This window comes from Protopterus annectens, chromosome 3.part1 (genome assembly GCF_019279795.1).
Source record: "Protopterus annectens isolate FY-2018-M chromosome 3.part1, PAN1.0, whole genome shotgun sequence".
Taxonomy (NCBI): domain Eukaryota; kingdom Metazoa; phylum Chordata; order Ceratodontiformes; family Protopteridae; genus Protopterus; species Protopterus annectens.
In genome coordinates, this window is record NC_056732.1 from 1,798,906,982 (window position 1) to 1,798,922,584 (window position 15,603).

General features: G+C 39.0%; 1 protein-coding gene across 1 annotated transcript in view; it reads right to left on the reverse strand.

Moving 5' to 3' along the window:
* The window catches only part of LOC122798681 (nuclear GTPase SLIP-GC-like), a 1,112,600-nt gene that overhangs the window by 899,974 nt on the left and 197,023 nt on the right, over window positions 1-15,603 (reverse strand). Inside the window, exon 3 of the mRNA XM_044067773.1 lies at window positions 13,836-13,993. Within this exon, the coding sequence (XP_043923708.1) occupies window positions 13,836-13,993 (158 nt within the window). The remainder of the gene's footprint in view (window positions 1-13,835; window positions 13,994-15,603) is intronic.

Below are 15,603 nucleotides of genomic sequence, written 5' to 3' on the forward strand. Positions count from 1 at the left end.
GTGAGTCAGTGCAGAAGCAGCCACTGTCCCCAACAACTCTGACAACTTAGCCTTTTTATGTTTCAATTTCTTAGGGTCTCCAGAGGGAGACAATGGAAGAGACTTAGACCTTTTACGTTGTTTGGAAGGAGGAGAAGATTCCTGTGGCCCAGAAATAGCCTTGCAGAAAGGGGTCTTAAGGAGACCCTTTAGTACTAGTTTATTTTTACATTCACTCAAAGTCCTGGCAGAAAAACCTTTACAAATCTGACAGGATGGCTTCACTGTGAGATGTGGCATGCCCAAACAGTAAACACACAAGTCATGCATGTCAGAGTGAGGCAGTTTGTGTCCACACCTCTTAAAACATGGACTCCCTTTCTTCTTAGACATTGTATCACAAAAAAATTCAAAGACTAGATACACACACACTACTAGTAAGGGAAAGTGAGGAAAGACTACCAACTATGGTAGTAGGAAATACCAAAAAAGTACAAGAAATAAAGGATAAGAAGATATGACTTAATAAAGTCAAAAAACTAACATTTCTGTGAGAAAATACTCAAAAGTTATCAAAAAAATATACACTGAGCTGGAGAGGAATGGCCAGACATGGCTGAACAGCAACGTGGCAAACAAGATCTGAGGTAATAGGGAGAAGGGCATGATGGGTAAAATCTTAGCTCAAGATGTTTGTGGCTGATGTGAGCTTGGAAAAAGGCTGGCTCGGTCCCGAGATTGGAACTGAATACCCAACAGTAAGGAATAAATGATGATTAACAACATCAGTTCAAACATTTGATATAAAGATATAGAGAATTGCAGTGTCTTTTTCTTTTCCGAATGGTAGCATTTATTAAACCATTCCTTCTGACAGATGAGTGCTGTGGTTGTCTTATATTTTAGAATTTCCTCTCTTATTTATAGTGATTTGTATTAAAAATAAAAGGAGTGTTATCTGATAGGGCTGAGGGGACAACAGTCTAACAAATGAGGGGCAAGGAAATTTCCTGGAGATGACAGGAGCAGGGTGCTGGAGAACCAGCCTATGGAGTGTGAGCACCAGCCAACTAAGCCAACTGTGGGGAACATGCAAATGGGGAATCAAAAAGATAGAGCATGACTGGGTGATAAGCAGGGCCAGTGGAATGATTGGCCTTGTATAGGGGGATGATTGACAATATAGCTTGTAGTTCCTTTTAATTTATTTTAAATTAATTCTGAAATAATTTTGAAAAGAAGGCTGTTTGGAAGTACTAATTGGAATAAGAAAAAAATGATATACAATTTGTTTGTACAATGCTGTGTGCGAGCACTAAAGCCACCAGATAGTGTGGATGTGTTTAAAAGAATGAAACACTGAAAAAAATAAAAGTGAAAAATAAAAATAAACGCAAATAAAAATACCAATAAAACCATAAAACTAATAAAACTAAGAGTGAATAGGAATAACGGGTGCAGGCATGGCGAGGCTGACCAGGAAGCACGCGGACTGGAGGACTATGGGACTAAAGGGTGGAGGGAGTAGTGGAGCTGGGATTGGATAAAGAAAACAGAAAGTGGCTTGGAATAGAGACAAGGAGGAAATGTAAGGGACTGGCTGAGGGCGCACTAGTGAGACTAAGACAGGTCGCAAGCAGTCGTGAAGAAAAATCACAATAACACTCACAGAAACTGTGTGCTGTGCCGTATAATTGGGAAAATGTGATAATGCCAAAACAGAAGATCCTCCTAATGGAGTTAGTGTTGTTCAGCCAAGCCTAAGATTCTCCAGGGGAAATAATGCATGAAGGGAAAGGACAAAAACAAAATGGGCTAGAGAAAAGAAGGCTATGGTGACTACTATCAGAGAACAAAACCCAATGAAAGAAATGTGTGCACAGTACTATACAAACCTTTAGTTTAAACCACTATCATTATACAGCTAAGTGTCTAATCATCTAAGCAGGGCCAGTTGTGCTTATGGCCCTAAACACTAGTCACATCAAAGTCAAATCAAAACAACTTCAAAACAACTTATGTCACTTCAATAGCCAAATCTAAGCTGTGTCAAGTCAGTATAGTTCCTCAAGAAGTAATCATACATTTTCTCTCTTTTTACTTTTTATTCCAATGACCTTGAGGATGTGAACTATTCAAATAAATGAGTGATAGTATACAAATTGTGAAATGCAAACATGAAGAGATGGTGATGGACCATATGACCAGGGAAAACCATACCGTGCGGTTTGCACTTGCTGGTGTCTTTAATATCTAGAAGGAGTCCATTGTGGCAGGTTATACACAGATTATAAATTTTTCAGCACTTTCATCTATGCTTCTTCAGATCTATCAGGAGATTCAGTGTAAAAAACATAGTCAGAAAATTCTGGATAATTGATGCAAATATCATTTAGAATGTAGAAAATAAAAATAAAAAACAAAAAAATAATAAAAATAAAAAATAGAAGCAAAGAGAAAACAAAATAAAAAGACTGAATACAAAATACAAAAGCCAATCCAGACACCAACTAGCAGTGGGAGCTGTTAAAAAAAAACTTTCAAAAACTATCAAGTGGGTTATGTGGTTTGTAGAATTCAAACTCTTAGAGTATCATTAAGTGTTTATCATTTAGTAATATTCATGGTGGACTAGTCTCCTGAGGTTTAGGATGCTGTTTATGGACACCTGTGTGTTTAGTCCCGGAGGTCTGTGGGATTCCAGCCTTATTTGCTATTCCAACTCTCTTTTTTCCATGTAGTTGTGTGGTCCTTGTAGTTCTTCCTTGGGTAGATGATCCAAAATGTGGAAAATGAAATTGTCATGTCCTGGTTGGCTTTTGTGGTGTTTGGCTAGGGCATTGTTCAGGTTACCGTACTGTATGTCTGTGAGGTGGTGTGCATATATGGTCTTTATCTTGTTCAGGGTCTTGCCAACGTAGAAAGCTGGACATTGAGTACACTGTGCTCTCTAGACCACACTGATGGTGTTGCAGTCATAATGCCCTTTACTAAGGAAGAACTGGTTGTCTGTGGGGTTGTGGATTCCTGGGCTGTTGCTCATGAATCTACAGTAGTTGCAGCTGGGAGGTCCACAGGCAAATATACCAAGGGGGCCATACATTGGTTTTTCACTCAGTCTATCAGCTCTCTCAACACAGACACGAATATTTTTGTTCCTCCATATGTTGAAACTTGGTGTCGCAGGGATGATGGGCTGGATTGTGGGAGTATTGTTGATGATGACCCAATTATCGATGTTGATAATTGTGTGAAAATCAATGGAAGATGTTAAAGTGATGGAGATGGCATTGTTTTTTTTTCCGAGCTTTTCCTCTTCCTCTTGGAACGAGCAGCAAAAGATCCAGGGTTTGTGTTCTTTTTGTCATTGATTGGTCAAAGGATTCTTCTTACAATTTGGTCGGTGTAACCTCATGTGAGGAAGTCTTTTTCCAGGTTATCCATGCTTATGACAAAAATCTCTGAGCTCTTTTGAGACTTGTGCCATTCTGAGACCCTGTGATTTAATCACACTTCTCTTTGTCTTGATGGGGTGCATGCTGTCTCTATGCAAAAAAATGTTTACCCTTTTGGGCTTCTAGAACAGGTTGTTTGAGAATTTTGAGTGGTCGTTCAGTTTTGTAATCTGCATATCCAGGAAACAGGCTTTAGTTTTATGGAAGGAGTAGTTGAACTTAAAGAAGTTGGTGGATTTCCCAATGTGATCAAAGAAGTCCAAAAGTTTCTGTTTAGTACTGTTCCATAGAATAAATATGCTAACTATATAATGAAAGTAACATCCCATGTGTTGAAAGAAAGAAGAGTTACAGACATGCTGGGAGCCATAGCTGCTCCCACAGCTATGCCTGTCTTTTGCCTGTAAAACTTTTTATTGAAGCCAAAGTAGTTGTTTTCCAGCAAGAGCTTGAAGAAATGAATGATGACTTCAGTTGCTGTAGTTGGGCTTTCCAAGATGGCCTAGAAAACATGCTGAGAACAAACCACTACAAACAGTTCCAGAACAGCAGGCCTAAATCTGGACTATGCTACAGCTACTAGCTACCCTAGTTTCAATGGGAAACACTAGAGAATGTTTAACACAAAAGAACAATAGCAGTGAGACACTGAAAAGAAAACTAAAACAGCAGAAAATCAGCCATGAGGCTCTAAAGAATGATTTTAACAGCTAACAGGTCAGTTAATTAAGTACTGCGTGGCGGGAAAACCAGAGCAAGAAAAACAGTTTTAAAACATTGAAAAAATACCATTAAATAATTAAACAGCGGAAACAACAAAAAAGCTTGCTAAACCGTGAAAACAGCAATAAAATTTGATTTTTACAGGTACACTGTAGCAGGCAAATGAAGTGCAACAGTGTAGTATACAGTAAATAAATACAGTATAAAATTAATATTAATAAAGAACTATTTATAAGTCTAACAATGTCCAGTATGTTTTGGAAAGTTTTCATGTGGAATATATTTTTAGAACTTATATTACACCTTCTAAAATAAAAAAAATACAAAATAAAGCCATTTCTTGGATATGCAATACATTTTTGACAGCAGATTAGTATCACATTGTTTTAAATTGTGAAAAAAAATACAACTTGTTGGAATTATATTTTTTTCTTTAGAGAATTGTGGGCTGATAATTGTGTCATTATTGATTCATCAATATTAACTAATGCACCCACAATATCCACTTAGTCTAGGCTTTGTTGGCTGTAGCAAGGAAAATAATTACTATGAACTGGAAGAGTGAGTCACCTCAAACTTTAGTGAGTTTCATAGATTATCCAGCAAAAAATCCAAGTACTGGAAATGTTGGCTGAAATAATATAGCCAAACGTAGCACAAGCACAAACACTTTATTCCAGTCACAAAGTGTCAGGACTAGCCCTTCCAGTGTGTAAATCACAATTTCAAATCAACCATTTAAATACCCGGTACAAATCACATGACACAACCAAATCAATAACCTTATATACAATGAATAAAACCATTAATACACACACACACACACACACACACACACATATGTATATATATATATATATATATATATATATATATATATATATAGGTTCATAGGTAGGTACTAGGCTATCGGCCTGAGGCCTATGTAAGCCTAGCCAACAAGGTTCTCTGGCTTACGCCATCCAAGAAAGTTATTTTCTTGTGCCACTGTCGAGCAGAGACACTGAAGTGATCCCTGGGGTGTATTTCCTATTTCCTATCCACTCATCAAGATTTTTCTTGAAGAGTGCTAATGAAGAACTTTGCTTGACATAGATGGGTAGCCTGTTCCAGAGTATGGGAAGTCTCTGGGACAGGAATCTATCCCTCCAGCATGTCCTGTTTATTGTGGTGACAAGGTTTAGGTCCCTAGAGCATGTAGCTTGGAGGGACTGGGATTTCTTTAGGTGTGGCATGTCCAACAGCTCTGGGTTTGACATAGCTTTTATATTAGGCAGAGATCACCTCGGAGTAGGCAATACGCTACGGAGTAAAGCTGGAGTTTTTTGAGACAGTCAATGTAGGGCATCTGTTTGAGGCCAGTAATCCTCTTTGTGAGGTACTTCTGTGGCCTTTCCAGCTGCTGCAGATGTCTTGTGAGGTACATTCCAAAAGGGACATTGTACTCTATAATGGGTCTAATGAGTGTCGAGTAGAGGGGAACAATGTCCTCTTTTTTCCTGGATGAGAACCCTTTTATGATGAGGTGTGCCACGTAGAAGGACTTTCTGACTACTGTGGCGATGTGACTATCAAAGGACAGACTACTGTCCACCTGGGTCCCAAGGTCTCTTATCACACATTCGGTGTTAAGTAGACTGCTGTCTATGCAGTAGTTCATGGGTACAGAGTTTTTACCAAGGGGGGTGACACTTTTTGGCATTGAGCTTGAGGCCATGGCTCTGACACCAGGCATCTGTCTCAGCGAGGCCCTTCTGTAGGATTTCCACATCATTTGGGGACTCGACTATGGTTCCTAGTTTGCAGTCATCTGCAAACTTTGCTAGCCAGTGGCCTTCTGTGTTAGTCTGTACTTCAGAGAAGTAGATACCAAAGAGGAGAGGTCCCAGTACTGAATCTTTTGGTACTCCACTTGTCACTGGTTTGAGGTCAGATTTGGAGTGTGCAACTTTTACAGTGTGGGTTCTGTCAGTGAGCCAGTCAGAAACCCATCTTGTGACGTAGGGATTTATACCTAGTTTAGTGAGTTTAGCTATAATTCCAGGATGAGGGATGGTGTTGAAAGCCTTGGCGAGGTCAACATAGGCTGTGTGAACCACCTTACCCTCATCTACGGCTTTGGTGACTGCCTCAAAGAAGTTGATCAGGTTCAGGAGGCATGATCTGCCTTTTACAAACCCGGACTGGGTGGGATCCAGAGTTTGGAGGTTACCAATGTCTTTGTTTATGAGTTCCATGATGATACGTTCCTTGACATTGCAGACCAGGTTCGCCAGGCTAATAGGACGATAGTTCCCGGGATCAGTGGTGGCTCCCCCTTTGTGGAGTGGGATAACTGTTGTTGTATGCCATTCAGTGGGCACAAAGCTTGATGTGAGGCTATGATTGAACATGGTGCTTAGTGGGGAGCTAGTTCATTCTGAAGTTCATGTAAAATGCAGCCTGGGATGTTGTCCAGTCCCATGAATGCTGTGTTTTTGACTTTAGAGAGTGCAGCTTTTACCTGCATAGTTGTGATTACAGGGACTCTGCATTCTTCCTGTAGAGATATGGGCCCTTTAGGGGGTGAGGGGGGGGTAAAGTTAGCACTGAACCTATCTGCCAGGATGTTGGCAATATCTGTTGGTTCTGTAATTTTCGTGTTGTTGTGCTGTAGATCTGGGTGTTGCCACTGAGATTCTTGACATAACTATAGAATGCTTTGTGGTTGTCCTTAGAATCAGTGGCAATTTTGTTTTTGTAGCTAGTTTTGGAGGATCTTATAAGGGATCTCAGCTTCTTACTGAGGCTGACCAGGGAGCTCCTCCACTCATGGGATTTTACTCTCTTTTGCAACAATTTCTTCCTTCTGTTGTACAGTTTTTTTTACAGCAGGGGACCACCAGACTGGCTTCCTTTTTTTGGAAGATAGTGTCTTGGTTCTGTTTGGGATAGCACTATCCTTGCACTCGTGTAAGTGCTTATAGAGTGCATTTGTGTAGGATTCAGCAGTCGTAACTGTATTGTCCATCTGCATGGGTGTCATGAAGTTCATCACTTCTGTCTTAAGAAGGATGAAGTTGAGTTTGGAGAAAATTTTTAACATGGTTTCCTTAATGGGGGGGGGAGCGGGATGTGGATATCAAGGGTGATTAGCTTATGGTTGGATCGGACCAATGAGGAGTTGACTTCAGGTGTGGAACACTGGTCACTCATGTTGGTAATGACTAGGTCTAGGATATTGTTGCCCCTGGTGGGGGTATGGATAAGTTGATCCAGGGCATTGGAGTTTATGAATTCCAGAAAGCGTTGTGTGAAGGAGTTGGTACACAAGTAGTTTTCCCAGTTAATGGTGGGGTAGTTGAAAAAGCTCATTATTAGGATGTTTGGTTGAACCCTAATATTTTCCAGTACATCAAGAAAAGAGGAGTGGAAATCTTGGGGCATGGTGGGAGATCTGTAACAAGCTACAGTTTGGATTGCAGTTTTGCCCAGAGTTAATTGCACTTGGATAACCTTGGATTCATTATGCTGAGCAACTAGCCTGGAGGTGTGGATATCCTTAATGAATATGGACTCACCTCCACCTTTGGTGTTCCGGTCCAGGTTACATGGCCGAAAAGTGTGGTATGAGTTATAGCCTGGTAGTGTAGGGGTGCTCTCTGGAGCCTTGAACCAGGTCTCAGTCACTGCACAGATATCAATGTTCTCCATTTTAAGGAGTGCCTCGAGTGAGTGCCTTTTGAGATTGAGACTTCTAGCATTGAGTAGCATTACCCTCAGTTTTTGCTTGCCTGTTCCTGTTATGGTGGTGAATTTGTCATTTGAACCTTGCCTAAAAAAGGCACTATAGGGGCGGCAAGTGCCTTAGCCAGTATCTGGAATCCCAGGGGCGACAGGTGCAGGCCATCTCTGGCAAAGCATCGTGGTCTGTCGACCATGTCATCCCAAGCAGACAGATACTGGATCCCCTTAGAATGACACCAGAAGCTTAGCCAGTTGTTGAAGTCAGTCATTTTGTCCTTGTACTGCGTTATCATTCTGGGTGATGGCAGAATGCTACTCAGGGCTAGGGTCATACCTGCCTGGGCTACAAGATCAGAGTGCTCTTCCATGTCTCTTTTCATGTAGTTGGACATTATGGTTTTTCACATTCACTTAGTTGTTACCTATACATGAATGTATCTGCATTTAGAGTTGTTTATGTGAATGTGTATACTCTTACCCCACCTTTATTATATTCACTGGATAATCTTTACAGGATTATTTTCTTTGCTCCAGTCTTTATAGCCTTTCAGCTTGATGGTTTTAAATTCAGACAATATGGGGCTAATATAAGTGTTTTATCATTTTCTTTTTCATCCTACTTTTTAGAACTGTCATTTTTAACTACTGCTGAAAGTTATTTAAGATTTTAATATGTTTTCACACAGTAGTAAAGTATTTTGTTTTATTTCATACTGTTTTCAATCTTACACTTCATTCTTGACTTCTCACTTTTTGCTGTCATTTTAACTATTGGTTTTAATGTTTGTATGGCATTTAAATATATTTTAGAAACACTTTTAAAAGTTTTTTAAGAGTGATTTATAACTGACAAGCTATGTTGATATTTATACACACACAAATATATTTACTGCACACATACTTGTTTCACAAGAAGATGGATTTTTAAAGAAGCATACAATGGGTTAATTGTTATTTCCCGCTTACCTTGGGGGCGGACTTGCCTTTTGCTTGGAGGAAGTTGATGTGGTTTGAATTTGTATTTACTGTTTGAAACATTCTTGTTGCAACTGTCTGATGAAGTCTCACTAAGGGGTGAGACGAAAAGCGCTTTATGGTTACTGTTTTTATTGTTTGTTTGAAGTAAAGTCTGAAGAATAAACTTTGGAAACTACTACTGTGTGCACGCCTCAAGCCCTCTTGCCTGCACACTTAAATATTACATCCTCTACACCTCTCCCCATATGGAAGACTGTTACTCTAGTGAATAACCGTAAAGGAAGGAAACAGTTTTCCTTTAAAAAATATATTTGTATATATATATATATATATATATATATATATATATATATATAGTTTACTATTAAAATGTAGATAGATCAGCACTTACATGAAACTGGGAAGTTCGAATGCGTGTTTCCCAGTTCCTGTAATACCAGTCTGAAAATGTTCAGAAACACAGTAGTGAACGCTAGTATGCATTCGCTAATGTGTGATCTTTCTCCAGATCCCTAGTAAGGCTCCCCACTGGCACAGCTGTAGAGTTAAGATCTCAGCTGAGTGGCCATGCCAAGACCTCCATCACCCTCTCTGTCCAACCAATGCTTTGTGTCCCTGCCCAAGTAGCTGACACACATACACACATACACACACACACACACACACACACACACACACACACACACACACACACACACACACACACACATACACACACACACACACATACACAGGCACAGGTTTACTAGCTATGCACCCTTTGCCCAGACTATAAGGTAGCTATCACTGCCACCAGCCAACTCCTCATCAGCTACTTTAAGGTCCTTAACAAAGGATGTCCAAGCTTACGGTGTAATATTAATATTAATACAAATGGTAGTTTGACCAAGAGCAAGGCTATTAAGAATTACCCACACAGTGTCACCCAATACATATGCAAGTACTATCAAAACTTAAATATCTCTAGACAGATCAGCCAAAATGAAAGGTTTAAATATATTTAATAATAAAAGAACGAGACAATACTAAATATATTCACAGTGACATCAGAGTTCAGAATCATAGGAAATATTTATAACAACATTGTAGGACAGTCTCAAATAAATAAAGAAAAACATCTAAACTAAGTTTTACTATATTTATGACTGTATCTAAGAGAATAACCTATACCCTAGAAACTTACTTATAGAGCAAGGCAGATGTGGTGACTGGATCTTCTAGTTGTTGTCAGGTCCAAGACAGAATGCAGAATGCCCTGTCTCTCTAAGGGAGTTCTCAAATTAATATCTCAAATATTACTGCGGGGTAGCTTGCAGAATCACATAATTTCTTGTCATCTGACTATCCCAGGTGAAACCTCCACTGCTGGAAGCTAGCAGTATTTAGCATCTGCCTGTGAAAATGCATAGACCTCAGATCTTTGCCAGATGCTGGAAGTCATAAAACAATCATATTCCTCCACAGTTCAAGACTAGTAATTATTTCACCCTAAAGCCAATACAGAAAGTTCCCTAGTACAGACATTATGTCTGTAGCTGCCTTGAAACTGAAAGATGCCATCTTTTATTGCGTAGCCATAAAGAAATTTCATTTCAGCTATTTTTCTGAAGTTAACCTCCTGTATCCCAGTTTCCACTGTTAAAATATGTACATTAAAACAGTTACAATAGTGCTTCTACATTTCTGTTCTACTCCAGTAGGGCACAATGTGGTTACATTTCAAACAGCACTTTGCAAAAACCTTTTCAACTCACATTTCTATACCAGCAGTTTGATATACACATGGCATACAGTTCTAATACATTTGTAACACAAGCATCATATATAAATCATGTTGATATTCACAAAAGACATATAATTATTTACAAAATTCCAGATAGCTGTGCTGGCAGTATCCTCCTTTGTCACAGAATATATAATTTGATGTGGGGTGCAGGAGAAGTTAAAATAGCCTGGATGCCAGATGTCACCTCCTGCTATTTCGTTTAATGTCAAATATGGAAGTTGAAGAAAGGTCATTTGGAATGATAGGCAGGTAGAAATTATGGATACAGCATTATTTTTCAATTTCTTGACTACAATGTTTTTGACAATGTGTGTGTGTGTGTGTGTGTGTGTGTGTGTGTGTGTGTGTGTGTGTGTGTATACAGATATATATATATATATATATATATATATATATATATATATATATATATATATTTATTTATGGGTCTACTTCATATGATCGAAATTCCATTTGACTGAGACCATATAACCTAAAGTTCATAATACTGAAAACTCACTTGACTGAACTCATAACACTGACACCTTACAATGCTAAATTTCAACATAGCAGTGGCAGGGTGTATAAGGTAAGTAAAAGGCATATGCCCCTTTCCCCACTGCAGTGTGATCCTGGAGTTAGAATATATAGTTAGGGGGGGTGTGGGGGGCACAGACTCCCACACTGGGGGGTGGAAGGAGTAGCCCCTCAGATAGTTTGGGTATATATTGTGTTCTAAAAAGAGTAATTTATTGGACTTTGTAAGTATCCATGTCTATTGTTCAAAATATTTAAAATAGGTGAGGGGCTATACCGCCTACACCCCCCAATGTGGGGGGCTGTGCCCCCCACACCTCCTGGTAACTATATATACTAACTCCAGGATCGTACTGCAGTGGGAAAAAGGCAATATACCTTTTACTTACCTTATACACCCTGCCACTACTATGTTGAAATTTAGCATTGTAAGGTGTCAGCGTTATGAGTTTCAGTCAAGTGAGTTTTCAGTATTATGAACTTTAGGTTATATATTCTCAGTCAAATGAATTTCAGTCAAATGAAATTTTGATCATATGAAGTAGACCCATATATATATATATATATATATATATATACATTTTTTTCCCCTCTAAGGTTGTTTGTCCATGGATATGGCAAACAGGGTTGGGGATACTTGCTGCCTTACAAAAACAGCACACACAAGTATTTGCTAATTATTCTTTAATTTGTTTTTGAAGTGTTTTCTGTAAAGGTTCATAGGTTGGTACTAGGCTATCAGTCCTAGGGCCTATACAAGCCTAGCCATAACAATTCCCTGGCTATTTCTTCCCACACTATTTACTTCCCTGGACCCCTGTCTAGCAGGGCGACTGATGTGATCCCTGGGGTGAATTTCCTTTCTCCCATCCAATCATCAAGGTTCCTTTTGAAGAGGGCCAAAGAGGCACTCTGCTTGACATGTATGGGCAATCTATTCCAGAGTCTGGGAAGTCTCTTGGTCAGGAGCCTATCCCTCCAGCATGTTTTGTTTATTGTGATGACAAGGTTTAGATCCCTGGAGTGTGTGTGGCTCTGAGGGATTGGGATTTATTTAAGTGTAGCATGTCCAACAGCTCTGGGTGTGACATGGCCTTGTATGTTAAGTAGAGATCGCCTCTGAGTAGACGATATGAGACAGAGTATAGCTGGAGTTTTTTAACGCGGTCAGCGTAGGGCATCTGCTTTAGGCCTGTGATTCTTTTACTGAGGTATTTCTGCAGCCTTTCCAGTTGTTGCAGATGTCTTGAGAGGTACATACCAAACGGGGCATTGTATTCTATAATGGGTCTAATGAGAGATGAGTACAGTGGGACAATGACATCCTTTTTTCTGGATGAAAAGCCCTTAGTGATGAGGTACGCCACATAGATGGATTTCCTGACTGTTGTGGAGATGTGGTTATCGAAGGTGAGACCACTGTCCACCTGTGTCCCTAAGTCTCTTATCACACTTTCGGTGTTTAGTGTACTGCCACCTATATGGTAATTCATGGGTACATGTTTTTTCCCAAAGGGGATAACTATACATTTCTTGGCATTGAGCTTGAGCCCATGGCTCTGGCACCAAGCATCTGTTTCTGTAAGGCCCTTTTGTAGAGTATCCACATAATTTGGGGAATTCAATAATGGCTCCCAGTTTGCAGTCATCTGCGAACTTTGTTAGCCAGAGTCCCTTAGTGTTGGCCTGTACTTCAGAGAAGTATATGCCAAACAAGAGTGGTCCCAGGACTGAACCCTGAGGTACTCCACTTGTCACTTGTCTGGAGCTGGGTTTGGAGTCGGCTACTTTTACAGTGTGGGTTCTATCAGAAAGCCAGTTAGCAACCCATTGGGCGACATAGGGATTAATGCCCAGCTTAGTAAGTTTATCTATATTTCCAGAGTGGGGGAAGGTGTCAAAGGCCTTGGCAAGGTCTAGATAGGCTGTGTGGACCACCTTACCCTTGTCCATGGCTCTGGAGACTGATTCGAAGACGTCAGTCAGGTTCAGGAGACAAGATCGGCCCTTCATTAACCCAAACTGGGTGAGGTCCAGTGTTTGAAGATTGACAATGTCTTTGTTTATAAGTTCCATGATAATACGCTCCATGGCCTCGCAGATAAGGCTTGTCAGACTGATGGGACAGTAGTTTCCGGGATCCAAGGTGGATTTTCCCTTGTGGAGTGGGATAACTGTAGCTCTGCGCTACTCAGTGGGCAAGAAACCTGAGGTGAGGCTATAATTAAACATGACACTTAGGTGAGGTGCCAGTTCATATTGTAGTTCATGTAGTACACAGCCCGGGATGTCATCTGGTCCTAAAGCTATTTATTTGTCATTTGAAATTTGTTTGTTTATACTACTCTGTTTTACTTTTTATGCACGACATGATCAATATTTTGTAGTACTTATGTACAAGGATTTTGAAGTAGCAGTTATAGTTAGAAATGCTTTTGCTTGGCAGTATCCTGAAATAACACTTAGTTGCACTTAAATACTATACATGGCCATGTTTACCAGAGTAAATTAAATGGGCTAATGTTCTAAAAACAGAATACTTCAAGTGTTAAGGGATGCTACAGTTTTGGATTTAGGATTCTGAAATTAAGATTATATTTTGAATTATGTTGTGATTAAAAAAATACAACCAAACATATCAGCATTAAGACAAAAATATGAAGATCAAATACCTAAAGACTTGATTCCAGTCCTTCTGTAGAGTTGTGAGGATAGGCTCTGTTAGTTCTTCATTGAAGTCAATGGAGCCATATTTTCTTGATGTGAACACACCTTGACGAACACAGACAGCTTTATAGGTGCGATAAGGATATTTACCTGGAGTTTCATCCTAAGGGAGAAGAAAGGCTTAAAAATTAGACTAAACAGAAAAGCAAGCAATGCAGAAAACATGGTTTAATACGATGACTGTACCCAATGCAAACAAAGCGTCTAGAAAACAGAAATTGGTGCATACTATTTACCATGAAAATTATACTTTTCATTTATTTACTAAAACATAAGAACCCATTTTAAGTGACAAATTATAAAGAATAATGCAGACAGAGTTGCGAGTGTGTGTGTGTATGTTGTGTCGGTGAGAGACAAGCAGAGAGGTAGAGAGAGAGAGAATCCATATTGCTTCCACTTTTTTATTAGTTTTAAAAATGTTGTCTCTTCTTCACCTGCTCTCTGAAATGTATAAATAATGGGAAGGTTATTTGGCATAAAGTAACTCAACCTCTGAAAGTGGGTTTGTCCGAAAGCTGGTTCTCCAGGACAAATGTTTTTTTGAATTTATTTGTCTTGTAAATAGTTTTACTGATATACAGCCTTGAAAATGGTTTGAAACAGGTAAACAAAAAACTTCCCAAACACTGTCTTCCAACACCACGTGAAAAATCCACTACGAAACCTGCGTTTGAAATATTTATTTAAGCTTCTCTTTAAACATGCACTTTTTGTCAGATTTAAGTATCCAACTTCATCAGAAACAAAACTTTAAGTTAATAATCTACTAGAGCATTTTATAGCACCCAAATCTCATTGAAATCACATTGAAGTCACGCAGCACTACACATGTACTACGCAGAGAGCTCACCCTACTGGTGAGACTTGCAACTACTAGTTAATTCTTTATTTTTTATTGTTTGTTTTTTATATATTGTTCAATTTCTACCTATATAAAATCTCATATACATGCAGGTCGCAACTCAGAAAATACAATGCTATAATGAACAATGATAAAAAATATAAAAATAATATACTAACAAATGTAAATATAAAAATATATAAAAAATCTCCAAGTAAAGAATTATGTTAAGCTTTATATAACTAACAAGGTTAAAATAGTTAAAAATAGATAAAAATAAAGTTTTGACTTGTAATTTCGATCTCAAAGAACTGCACATGTATTTGCTCATAAAAGCAGCAAAGTCTCAAATCTAAAAATACAAATGAGAATTCACCTTAACAGATTTTTTAAGCGTAGGACACACATAATCGAATTACACTCATTCAGGCCAGGAAACTGGCAGGCATTCAGCCTCAATTGCCAACAAAGCTCTAACCTTTCCAATCTAATTGACTCCGGACCACCTCTTCCGTCATTGTATAGTTGTTGTATGACGCTAAATTTGAAATTATGTGTGGGCTGTTCTAAAATGTGTCTTGCCAATGCATTTGTGGATTTACTATTGTTAATACTATATATGTGTTCATATATCCTGTCCCTTAGTCTTCTGTCGGTTTTGCCGACATAGAACGCGGGACAGTGGGTGCAGCTTGCCAAATACACTACTTGCTTACTGTTGCAATCATATTTGTCCTTGGCTTTGATCTTAACATCCCTAATACAACAACTGTTACCCTCATGGATATATTTGCATTGGTTACACATATAACATTTGAATGTACCCAGTTTCTTTTTCATCACAGTGGCTCTGTTTTCTAAGATTTGTT